Genomic DNA, 12,000 nt, shown 5'->3' on the forward strand with positions numbered 1-12,000 from the left:
CGGGATTCATCCTGAATTAATTAGATGGGTCAAATGTGGTCACTGGGGCCCTTATTAGAGAGGGGCAGGAGGATGAGAGTCGGAGGGGGTGAGGGTGAGAGTCAGAGAGGGACGCAGGAGAGTAAGAGCATTTTCTTGGGCTCCAAAATCACTGCAGATGGTGACCGCAGCCATGAAATTAAAAGATGCTTGCTCCTTGGAAGAGAAGCTATGACCAACCTAGACAGCATATTAAAAAGCAGAGACATTACTTTGTTGACAAAGGTCCACCTAGTCAAACCTATGGTTTTTCCAGTAGTCATTTATGGATGTGAGAGTTGAACCATAAAGAAAGCTGAGCACAGAATAATTGATGCTTTTGAACTGTGGTGCTGGAGAAGACTCTTGAGAGTCCCTTGGACTGCAAGGAGATCAAACCAGTCCATCCTAAAGGAGATCAGTCCTGAATATTCATTGGAAGGACTGATGCTGAAGCTGAAACTCCAATACTTTGGCCACCTGATGCAAAGAACTGACTCATTGGAAAAGACCCAGATGCTGGGAAAGATTGAGGGCAGAAGGAGAAGGGGAAGATAGAGGATGAGATGGTTGGATGGCATCACCAACTTAATGGACATGAGTTTGAGCAAGCTCTGGGTGTTGGTGATGGACAGGGAAGCCTGGCATGCTACAGTCCATGGGGTCACAAAGAGTCAGACACGACTGAGTGACTGAACTGAACTGAACGTGGTCACTGAGAGGGAGGTAGGAGGGTGAGAGTTGAAAGGGAGGGGTGAGGGTGGAAACAGAGACTGGGAGATGCTGAGCTTCTGGCTTTCAAGGTGCAGGATGGGACCATGAGTCAAGGAATGCAGGTGCCTCTAGAAGCTGGACATGTGGGGAAGCAGACATCTCCCTGGAGTCCCAGGAGGGACGCAAGTTGATCCACACCTGCAGGATCTGACCACCAATATTCTGAGATAATAAACATGTGCTGTTTTAAAATACTGGGTTCATGGTAATTTGTTACAGCAGCTACAGGCAAGTAATACACACATCCTGATTTTTTTCCCTCTTAATATGACTAATTTTGTTGTTGTTGTTCAATCACTAAGTTGTTTCCGACCCTTTGCAACCCCATGGACTGAAGCACACCAGGTTCCTCTGTCTTTCACTATCTCCTGGAGTTTGCTCAAACTCATGTCCACTGAGTCAGTAATTATATCTAACCATTTCATCCTCTGCTGCCCGCTTCTCCTTTTGCCTTCAATCTTTCCCAGCATCAGGGTCTTTTCCAATGAATCAGCTCTTCCCATCAGGTGGTCAAAGTATTGGAGCTTCAACGTCAGCATGTCCTTCCAATGAATATTCAGGACTGATTTCCTTTAAGATTGACTGATTTGATCTCCTTGCTGTCCAAGGGACTCTCAAGAGTCTTCTCCAACACAATTCACAAGCATCAATTATTCGGCACTTAGCCTTCTTTACGGTCCAACTCTCACATCTGTACATGACTACTGGAAAAACCATAGCTTTGACTATATGGACCTTTGTCAGCAAAGTATGTCTCTGCATTTTAAAAAGAATTTCATGTTATGATTATGTAACGATTCTTTAGCCATTCCTTCAGTGTTGGCCATTTTGGGGGGGACTCACAAATAACCCTTTGAGGGACATCCAGGTTCTCAGTGACCACCGCCCCCCCACCATGCTTTCCCACGTTATTACCTTTGCATGGATTCCCAGCAGCGGGGTCTCTGAGTCCAAACATTTTTCTGTGATGATTTCCAGAAGTTCCAGCCCCACCCCATCAGCTCTGGACCTGGGAGGGATACTCATTTCTGCCCATTCCAGGGTGTCCCAGCCAACTTTGAAGGACAAGTTGCTCCCATCTTGGCTTACTTCGGTGGAGGCTGTTGCTGCCCTCGGCTGGAGGCAGGTCCCATGCCTGTGTCACCCAGGTCTCAGAGCCCACCGTTCACCTGGGCTCTTCTGTGCTAATAGTACCAGCCTCACAGCAGACAGTCTGAGTCTGAGGAGCACCCCCTAGGCCTCTGTCCACCCAGTCTCAGCCAGGAGGGGTGGCTGCTCTCAGACCAGGTGGAGCAGGCCACAGTGAGAGAGCCCCCATCCACCACTCTCCAGGTGTGTTGGACCAACACTGGTTCTCATGGAACTGAGACTCTGAGATCAAAACAAAACGGAGCAGAAAAGCCATCTCTGTGGGTGTTAAAGGTCAGAACCCCTCTCCCATCCCTGGACCACCCCCATGGTTAGAACCTGGAAGGGGATGCCAACTCAGTGTTCAGTCTGAGACAGCAAAAGAGCTGCAGGCTGTGTAGCCCTGAGCAAGCCCCTGGCCCGCCTGCCTCTGTCTCCCCGCCCACGCTGTGGAGCAGCATGGGGTGGCCCAGACACCCCTCTGTGCGCTGCCCACCAGAAGTAGCCCTGCAGGGCCAAGCATGGATGCTCAAGAGGCAGGCTAGCCAGGAGGGCTTGGGGCCGGCAGCCCCTCACCCCTGCCCCTCCCACCCCATTCGTGGTGACATCTCGGAGACCAGGTCCAAGGCCCCAAGCTCCCAGTCCCTGCAGAAGGCAGCACCCCACCCCACCCCCACCTTTGCGTGTCCATGTCCAAGGCGGGCTGCCCACCCAGCCTCCCGCACACCCCAGGCGGCCTCCGCTGGGAGGACCAAGCTGTGTGTGGAGCGCGGGCGCGCTCTGCTGGTGCCTGTGTGCAATGACCATGCGAGGGAATCTGGCTGCCGCTTTGACAAGGTTGGGCCTTGTACCAAGGGGCTCAGAAGGCTGACCCCTTAGGCTGACCAGAGCTGCAGACGTGACCCCTTTAGGCTCAGTGCTGACCACAGTGGGCAGAGCCAGCATCTTCCAAGTGCTCACCACGAGCAGGGCAGCACTGAGCTGTCCCGGGGAGGGTTTCTGTTCTCCCTGACCCCCACCCTCACAGCCTAGAGGTGGCATCATTAGACTGTTGTATTGGTAAGGAAACCGCGTACAGGGGCAGACACAGTGATCCGAGATGCGGCTTGCTCGGGCGGGCGGGGGCCCTCCCTCCAGAGGCCACCGATACCCAGCCCCCAACAGGGTGGGAGAACCTCACAGGCGTCAGGGTGGTCAATCGTCCTCCACCCACTACCCAGGTGGAAATACAGGTGTGAGGCCCCCAGTCACCTGCCAGCCGGATCGATAACTCTTCTCTCTGCCATGTCATCGTTGGGGGACTGCTGGTCTAGGGCGCTTGAGAGGGAGAGGAGTGGGGACAGGGAGCAGGGGCTAGGGTGGACCCTGGCAGGTGGGCCCCAGACACCACCCTCCCACCCCTGAGATGCCATCCCCAGCAGCTGTGGGCAGGGCCAGAAGCCCAGGTGGGGCAGAACAGGCAAGGGAGAGGCACCTGCCGCAGGCCCCCTCCCAGCCCCACAACAGGTCAGTCGACCCCGTTCTGCGTGCCTCCCCAAGCCCTCACCGATGTGGGCTCTGCGTTCAAGGCTGTGACCCAACCAACCACTGTCCAGCGCCGCCCCCACCACCAGAGGCACCCAGAGGCCCAGTACCCCTTCCCTGGTGCCCCGGCCTGGCTGTGCTGATCCCTAGAGCCAAAGCTGAGCCAGGCTCAGAGGTTTCAGGTCCCAAGTCCCCACCACGTCCCCACATTCCCCGGGCACCAGGTCCAGCGGGCGGCCAGCAGGACCCGCCGTCCCAGGCAGACGAAGAGCTTCTTTCATCACATCCTGGGCGACTCCCTCAACTCTGGAGAGAGGAGCCGGTGATCTTGGCAAAAATAAACAGCAGGCCTACTGTTTATCTGTCCTGATGGGAAAAGCTGGGCCGTTTCTGTCCGCTGCACCATCGCGGCCGGGAGGGCTGCAGCAGAACACAGGCGCGGCTCCAGCCAGGCTGCGCCTCCAAGACTGATCCCACCCCACCACCCAGAGGCCCAGGTCCCTGGGGGTGTGAGGTCACCACCCCCGCAGGCCTCCTGACACCCCAGCCCCCAGCCTCCCAGCCTTCTGACCTCCACCATAACCCCTTGTTCCCCCAAACCCCACCCACCAGACCTCCAACACCCAGACCCATAGCCCCTTGTTCCCAGGACCCATCCCCAGCAAGGTTCCCTGGTCCCCAGGTCCCAGACCCTGTCCTAGCACTCCATCCTTGCCTGTGCGCATGAGTGGGGACCAGGACAGACATCCCACTTTCACCCCCAGGAGACCCTCCACACAGAGATTTTCATGAGCCTTTCGGCTCCTGTGAGTTCAGGGTCATGGCTACAAGCACAGGTGTGAGCTCTTACTCAGCCTGAGGTATCTGCACGCACACTTGTGTGCGCTCTCACAGGTACAATGGGCACACACTTGGAAACACAGGTACTCACACACAGCATGCACACATTCACACACACCTGGATACATGCACCTGTGTGCACACACACATATCTAGGTCCATACCCAAATGCACACCTCCACAGATGTGTGCATACGTCCACATGAGTGTATATACACGGGTGTACTGAATGCAGCACGCACTCACATCTACACACTTGCACACACTCACATGCACAGCCTATGCACACATACACAAACACAGACCCACATACTCACCTACAGACACACATATGCTGATTCACACACATGTACACACACGTACAGAGTCTGCATTGCCGGTGCTGTGAGACACTCAGGGCATCCAGGTGAGGAGGAAGAAGGGCAAAGAAAAAGTAGGGAGGAGGGGCCTGGGTCTCTGCAGTGCCCATGAAGGGGGTCTTGAGGACCCCCCTCACAGCAGCAAGGCCTCCAGTCAGCTCCCAAGGGCCTGTCAGAACAGAGATCAGCACGTGCAGCCCCAGCTCTGAGTTAAGAAAGGCCTGGCGGCTTCTGCAACACTGCAGGGTGGGGACTCCCAGAAGAGATGGGTGATGTACCCCCCACCTGCCCAGACAAGCTCAAGAGAGGGCTTTGTTTGAAAACAAAAAGTACTCAGACACTCTGGCGCACCGCAGGGTTACATAGTCAAGGTCAGAGCTGCCACAGCAGGCGAGAGCCTGTGGACTTAGAGGGGAGGCTGGGCCTCATCCCTGGGAACGTGGGAAGGCACTGATGGGGCTTCTCAGGGGAGCAACAGCCGCAAGCCAGGGCTCCACTGAGCAGCAGGCTCGGCCCAGGCAAGGCACCTCTGCTCTCCAGGACCCTGTATCTTGGCATCCCATAATACCATGCTACATTTAAGACCCAAGACGCCAGAAGACGTTCTGGTATACTGCCATGATTTCAGTCTTTCTGAAAATTCCACACCTCACCTTTCATATCATGAGATCAGAGTCAATGATTCAAATGCTGGGTTTATGAATTTGCACAGAGCTTCTCAGAAGTCTAGATGGACTGCCCATGGGAGCTACAGTCCACAGCCACATGGCCGTGGAAAGCATGTGCAGGAAGAATTTCAGCCCCAGCCCCAGTAAGGTGAAGTTTGTACTGGGTGGCAAAAGGATCAATGAATTTATAGTCTAGTGAGGATCTTCATGCAGAACACACAAGACCCAGGGAACAAACAGAAAACTCTAAATGACCATGATGGCTTGTTGCCAGCACACCAAGAGCAGTCCCTTAAAAACAGAAAGTGTCATACGATGCAGGGAACTCAAAGCTGGTGCTCTGTGATGACCTAGAGGGGTGGGATGAGGACGAGATGGGAGGGCAGTTTAGGAGGAGGGAGAACGATGTATACCTGTGACTGATTCATGTTGGTGTATGGCAGAAAACATCACAATATTGTAACTATCCTCTAATTAAAAATAAAATAAAATTTTTTAAAAAACAGAGAATGTCTCAGAGTCCACAGAACTTGGCCTTTCCCTCTGCGCCCAATGCCTCATTTGCAAGCCTGTGTTGCAAGCATCTCACAAGGGTAGAGTCCCGCCTCCACCCTTTGGATCCAGGCTGAGCGATGCAGCAGTATGCTAGTCCAAAGCAGCCTGGGAAATCTGTTCTTTCTCTCTGCCTCTCTCCTCACCATACTTCTGTTCCAAGAACAGTTCAGACTGGCCTGTGGAGGAGGCTGAGGTGTCCAGTTTATAGCCAGTCAACCCCTGAGCACAGGATGGGGGAAGCCAGCCCAGCCTGCAGGGTCCTTACCTGACCCACTGCAGACCAAAGAGACATGAATGATAGAAAGCACTGATTATTTTAAGCTCTGAGTATTGGGGCGGTTTGTTATGCAGCTGCAGCTAACTGATAACAGATGGGTTCCCTTGGAGAAGAAGGGTCAGAGACAGATATTTGGAGAAATAGGAGCCTCCTCATCATTTTCTAAAGTATCGAGACATAGAAAGAGCTTTTGTGCAGCTGTTCTTACATGACATTAACTTTTTCTATCAGATACTTTGTTTGAATTCCCACCCACCTCCACTCCATGCCACAGCCATCCAGCCCAGTGGTCTCATCCTTAGAAAGTTAAAATCCAGCTGTTTCTTAAGATCTTGAGTAACACACAGAAATCTTACTATTTCTGTACCTTATTTTAAAATTGCAACCATAATTTTTAAAGATTTATTTATCATTTTTAGTCACAGTGGGTCTTAACTGCTGCATGCAGGCTTTCTGTAGCTATAGCAAGCAGGACTACTCTTCGTCGTAGTGGTCAGGCTTCTCATTGTGTTGGCTTCTTTGGTTCTGGGGCACAGGCTCTAGGGCACACAGACTTTGGTAGTTGTGGCACATGGGTAAGTTGCTCTGAGACTGTGAGATCTCCCAGGATCAGAAATTGGACCCTTGTCCCCTGTATTGGCAGGGGATTCTTAACCACTAGACCACCAGGGAAGAGCCCCACTACCATAATTTTTAAAGAAGGGATAGTTACTAAACTCCTGTTAACATTTTAGACATTGATAATGGAGTGCTCAGCGAGGAGATTAAACCAGTCAATCTGAAAGGAAATCAAGCTGAAATATTCATTGGAAGGACTGCTGCTGAAGCTGAAGCTTCAATACTTTGGCCACTTGATGCAAAGAGCTGAATCATTGGAAAAGACCCTGATGCTGGGAAAGACTGAGGGCAGGAGGAGAAAGGGCAAGAGAGGATGAGATGGTTGGATGGCGTCACTGACTCAATGGACGTGAGTTTGAGCAAACTTCAGGAAATAGTGAGGAATAGGGAAGCCTGGCATGCTGCAGTCCATGGGGTTGCAAAGAGTCAGACACTACTTAGCGACAGAACAATGAACAATGAAGGGAGTAAATTGCATTTCCTCTTGAAATACTTCCACATTATGATGAAACAAACCTCCTCTAACTATTTGTTAAATAAGCTGTATATGTTCAAGCTGGATTTAGAAAAGGAAGAGAAACCAGAGATCAAATTGCCAACATCCATTGGATTATCAAAAAAGCAAGAAAGTTCCAGAAAAATATCTACTTCTGTTTTACTGACTATCCCAAAGCCTTTGACTGTGTGGATCACAACAAACTGTGGCAAATTCTTCAAGAGATGGGAATACCAGACCACCTGACCTGCCTCTTGAGAAATCTGTATGCAGGTCAAGAAGCAACAGTTAGAACTGGACATGGAACAACAGAATGTTTCCAAATCTGGAAAGGAGTATGTCAAGGCTGTATATTGTCACCCTGCTTATTTAACTTATATACATCATGTGAAATGCTGGGCTGGATGAAGCACAAGCTGGAATCAAGATTGCCAGGAGAAATATCAATGACCTCAGATACACAGATGGTCTACACCCTTATGGTAGAAAACAAGAAAAACTCTCTTGATGAAAGTGAAAGAGGAGTGAAAAATGTCAGCTTAAAACTCAACATTCAAAAAAAAAAAAAACTCAACATTCAGAAAACTAAGATCACGGCATCTGGTCCCATCACTTCATGGCAAATGAATGGGGAGACAATGGAAACAGTGACAGACCTTATTTCCTTGGGCTCCAAAATCAGTGCAGATGGTGACTGCAGCCATGAAATTAAAAGACAGTTACCCCTTGGGAGAAAAGTTATGACCAACCTAGACAGCATATTAAAAAGCAGAGACATACTTTGCCAACAAAAGTCCGTCTAGTCAGAGCTATAGTTTTTCCAGTAGTCATGTATGAATGTGAGAATTGGACTATAAAGAAAGCTGAGAGCCAAAGAATTGATGCTTTTGACCTGTGGTATTGGAGAAGACTCTTGAGAGTCCCTTGGACTGCAAGGAGATCAAACCAGTCAATCCTAAAGCAAATCAGTCCTGAATATTCATTGGAAGAACTAATGCTGAAGCTGAAACTCCAATATTCTAGTCACCTGATGGGAAGAAGTGACTCATTGGAAAATATCCTGATGCTGGGAAAGATTGAAGGCAGGAGGAGAAGGGGACGACAGAGGATGAGGTGGTTGAATGGCATCACCGACTCGATGGACATGAGTTTAAGTAAGCTCCGGGAGTTGGTGATGAACAGGGAAGCCTGGCGTGCTGCAGTCCATGGGGTCGCAAAGAGTCAGACACAACTGAGCGACTGAACTGAACTGAATTGAACCCATATAATCCCATAAATTAAACTGATAAAAATAGAAAAACCTTCAAATTAAAATAGCTTCTTCAAATTACAATACGTTCACCACTTAGTGAAGTTGCCCTATGTCATTCAACTTAAAATTACAAACCTGAATCAATTATTTATAACTTTAAAGTAAAAGCACAAGGCTAGTCTGTTGGGTAATCGAATATCCCAGAATCGCTTAAATATTGCAAATACTTAATATACCAAAAAGTAATTATTTCCAAATTTAACAATAAACTACTGTGGGTAGTTTCTCTTTACTGTCATCTCCTTACTGGATTCCTGTTCTCCAAGGGGACAGGGATGGTTACTCACCAGGGAACCATGACTTGCCCACTCCCAAGTGACCTTTCTCATGATCCGAGCGGCCGAGCTTTTAATAGCCGCCCCATGGCAGGCTCCAGCCCTAAAAAGGGTTGGAATCACAGACCAGGCCCACAGGTTTAAATCCAGTCATCACTCAGCGCCTTTGGGGAAGCCAGCCACTCCTGCTCAGCCCAGGACTGACTGTGCTCCTGGAATCCAGTAGGTCAAGACCAGCAGAGCCCAGCATAGCTGGGGTCAACCAAGCCCTCGTGTGATACAGCCAGAAAGAAACAGCTGTTGTGAGCCACCCAGATGCTGGGCTGGGCTGTTCCTGAAGCCAGAGTGACCAGTGCACCTTCGCTGCCCCTCTGGGGACACAAAAGCATCTTCTGAGCTGGAGCACTGGATCCTGGACACTGTCATGTCGTCCCTCACAGACCCTGGATGCTGTTGTCACGTCCTTCAGCCAGGTCACAGCCTCTCACCCAGCCCTTTCCCCAGGGGGCAGGACCCCAGCTCCCATAGGAAATAAAACCGTTCTGGATTCTGCCACCTCCCTTGGCTTCAGACCCTGCTGACATAGCTACACCCAACGTCTCTGTATAATCATGTCGTCACTGGGCACAGGCACTCCTGGCTGCACTAAGCTTCGAAGGCACCGCAGGTTTCTTTACAAACTGAAGGTTGGTGGCTACCCTGTGCCAAGCAAGTCTATCAACACCCTTTTTCCAACAGCGTTTGCTCACTTCATGTCTCCAAGTCACATTTTGGGAATTCTTGAAACACTTCAAACTATTTCATTATTATTACTATATTTGTTGTGTGATCTTTGATGCTACTATTGCAATCATTTAGTATTTTTCAGCAATAAAATATTTTTTGGTTAAGGTACATATATTGTTTTTTTAGACCTAATGCTATTACACGTTTAGTAGGTGACAGTGTGATATAAACATAAATTTTATACATACTAGGAAACCAAAAACTTCACATGGCTTGCTTTGTTGCAATAGTTGTTTTGTTGCCGTGGTCTGGAACCAAACTGACAATATCCCAATGTGCCTGTTCAGTCTCTAAGTTGTGTTTGAGTCTTTGCGACCCCATGGACTGTAGCACGCCAGGCTTCTCTGTCCTTCACCATCTCCCGGAGTTTGCTCAAACTCATGTCCATTGAGTCAGTGATGCCATCCAACCATCTCATCCTCTTTCACCCCCTTTTTCTTTTGCCTTCAATCTTTCCCAGCATCAGAGTCTTTTCCAATGAGTCGGTGCTTCTCATCAAGTATTGGAGCTTTAGCCTCAGCATCAGTCCTTCCAATGAATATTCAGTTGATTTCCTTTAGGATTGACTGGTCTGACCAGCCCAAGGGACTCTCAAGAGTCTTCTTTAGCACCGCAGTTCAAAAGCAGCAATTCTTCTGTGCCTAAAGTCAGTTCCAAACTCACCCTTTCCAGCATCTCCCAGGTGGGCCTGGCAGCATGTCAGTAAGTCCTGTGGGTCAGGGGCATGGTTCTGATTAAAGGTACCTATAAGAGGCTTTGTTCCAGAGTGCCCTTCGGGAACATGCCAAACAGTTAGCCTATTAAAGTTTCTGAGAATTCTTGCAGTGAGAAAGCACGTTTAATTGTATTTAAGCCTGTATTCACCATGTTACATTGTTTTCATGTAACCCCTGTTGATGACTGATCATTTGTTCACAATTATCTGTTCCCCCTCCTTTCCCAAACCCCCCATGGGCAGAGCTTGTCCATCCTCCTGACTTGGGTACTTCACTGAGGGAGGTGGAGCACACATGCAGTCAGCCTGCAGTCCCCACAGACTGTGACCAAGAAATAAGCAGCTGTTGTGAGCATCTGAGATGCTGGGAGTGTCTGTGCTGCAGCCTGAGCTGACAGATGCAGAAAGTGGTACCTGAATGATGACCGTGACAGCATCTCAACATTGGCTTTGGCAGAGGGAAAACTTGTAGGAGGTTGCAAGAGCTATGACCATGCCACAACGTAGACAAACAATGTCTAAAACATATGCCAGAGACAACCGGAAGGGTAGGTCTGCACCCAGCGAGCATGTGGCCCCAGGGGAGAGGCTCAGAGGCGGATCATTGACACTGAGTTGTCCTTGACCAGCTACATCTGATCAAAAGCACCGCAAGAAAGTTTGTTCACAGGAGGGGGAAAGGGGCATCCAGAAATTCTGGGGTCAAAGATGCAACTCCTCTTGGATAAAAGCAAAAGATTTCAAATGAAGACCCAGCCTGAGGACAAAGACCAGGTCATGGAACAGGGTTCCCACTGTCTATAAAAGACCAGTGATGGGATGGAGGTGCTCTTAGCAGAAACCGTGGTGAAGAGGACACATCTGGAGAAGACGGTTGTTATTGTTGTTCAGTCCCTAAGTCATGTCCGACTTTTTGTGACCCCATGGACTGCAGCGCGCCAGACCTTCCTGGGGAAGACTGAGCTGGGCTCAACTCTGCTCAATCTGACCTTCTTTTTTCAGATCCCAGGCTGAGGTGTAGCCTCCATCTGGGCCATGATGATCTCGTATGCGGTGCGGTGCACAGGATAATGACCTCCCAAACACACCCACCTCTTGATGCCTGGAATCCTTGTAGAGTTACCTTACAGGAACTTTGCAGATGGGAAGCAGGCTATCCTGGATTATACAAGTGAGTCCAGGGTCATCACGAGGGTCTCCAGGGACCAGGAGGGTCCGAGTCAAAGAGGACAAATGACAGGGGAGCAGCATCCTGGGAGGAGATGCTGGGCTGCTGATGGTGAGGATAGATGAAGGGTTGCAAGGTGAGAGATGTGGGCGCCTCTAGGAGCTGGGAGAGGCAAGAAACAGATGCTTCTTGGAGATTCCAGGAGGAGCTGCCCTGCCCACACCTTGATTTTGGCCCATTTGGGACATCTGACCTCCAGAACTATAGGAGAAGAAATTTTGATTGGATCGTTGTTGTTTCCCTGGAGGAGGAAACGGCAACCCCCTCCAGTATTCTTGCTTAGAGAACCATGGACAGAGGAACCTGGAGGGCTACTGTCCAAGAGTTCGCAAAGAGTCGAACATGACTGAAGCAAATTAGCACAGTCACTAAGTCATGTCCTGCTCTTTGCAGTCCCACAGTCAGTAGTCTGCTAGGTTCATCTGTC

General features: G+C 49.9%; 1 protein-coding gene across 1 annotated transcript in view; it reads left to right on the top strand.

Moving 5' to 3' along the window:
* The first annotated feature begins 2,379 nt into the window (after positions 1 to 2,379).
* Positions 2,380 to 12,000, top strand: part of TTC34 (tetratricopeptide repeat domain 34) — a 44,658-nt gene continuing 35,037 nt past the window's right edge. The window contains exons 1-2 of the mRNA XM_061159782.1: positions 2,380 to 2,757; positions 3,669 to 3,766. Coding sequence (XP_061015765.1) covers positions 2,380 to 2,757; positions 3,669 to 3,766 — 476 coding nt within the window. The remainder of the gene's footprint in view (positions 2,758 to 3,668; positions 3,767 to 12,000) is intronic.

The sequence above is a fragment of the Dama dama genome, chromosome 14, assembly GCF_033118175.1.
Source record: "Dama dama isolate Ldn47 chromosome 14, ASM3311817v1, whole genome shotgun sequence".
In the NCBI taxonomy this organism is placed as follows: domain Eukaryota; kingdom Metazoa; phylum Chordata; class Mammalia; order Artiodactyla; family Cervidae; genus Dama; species Dama dama.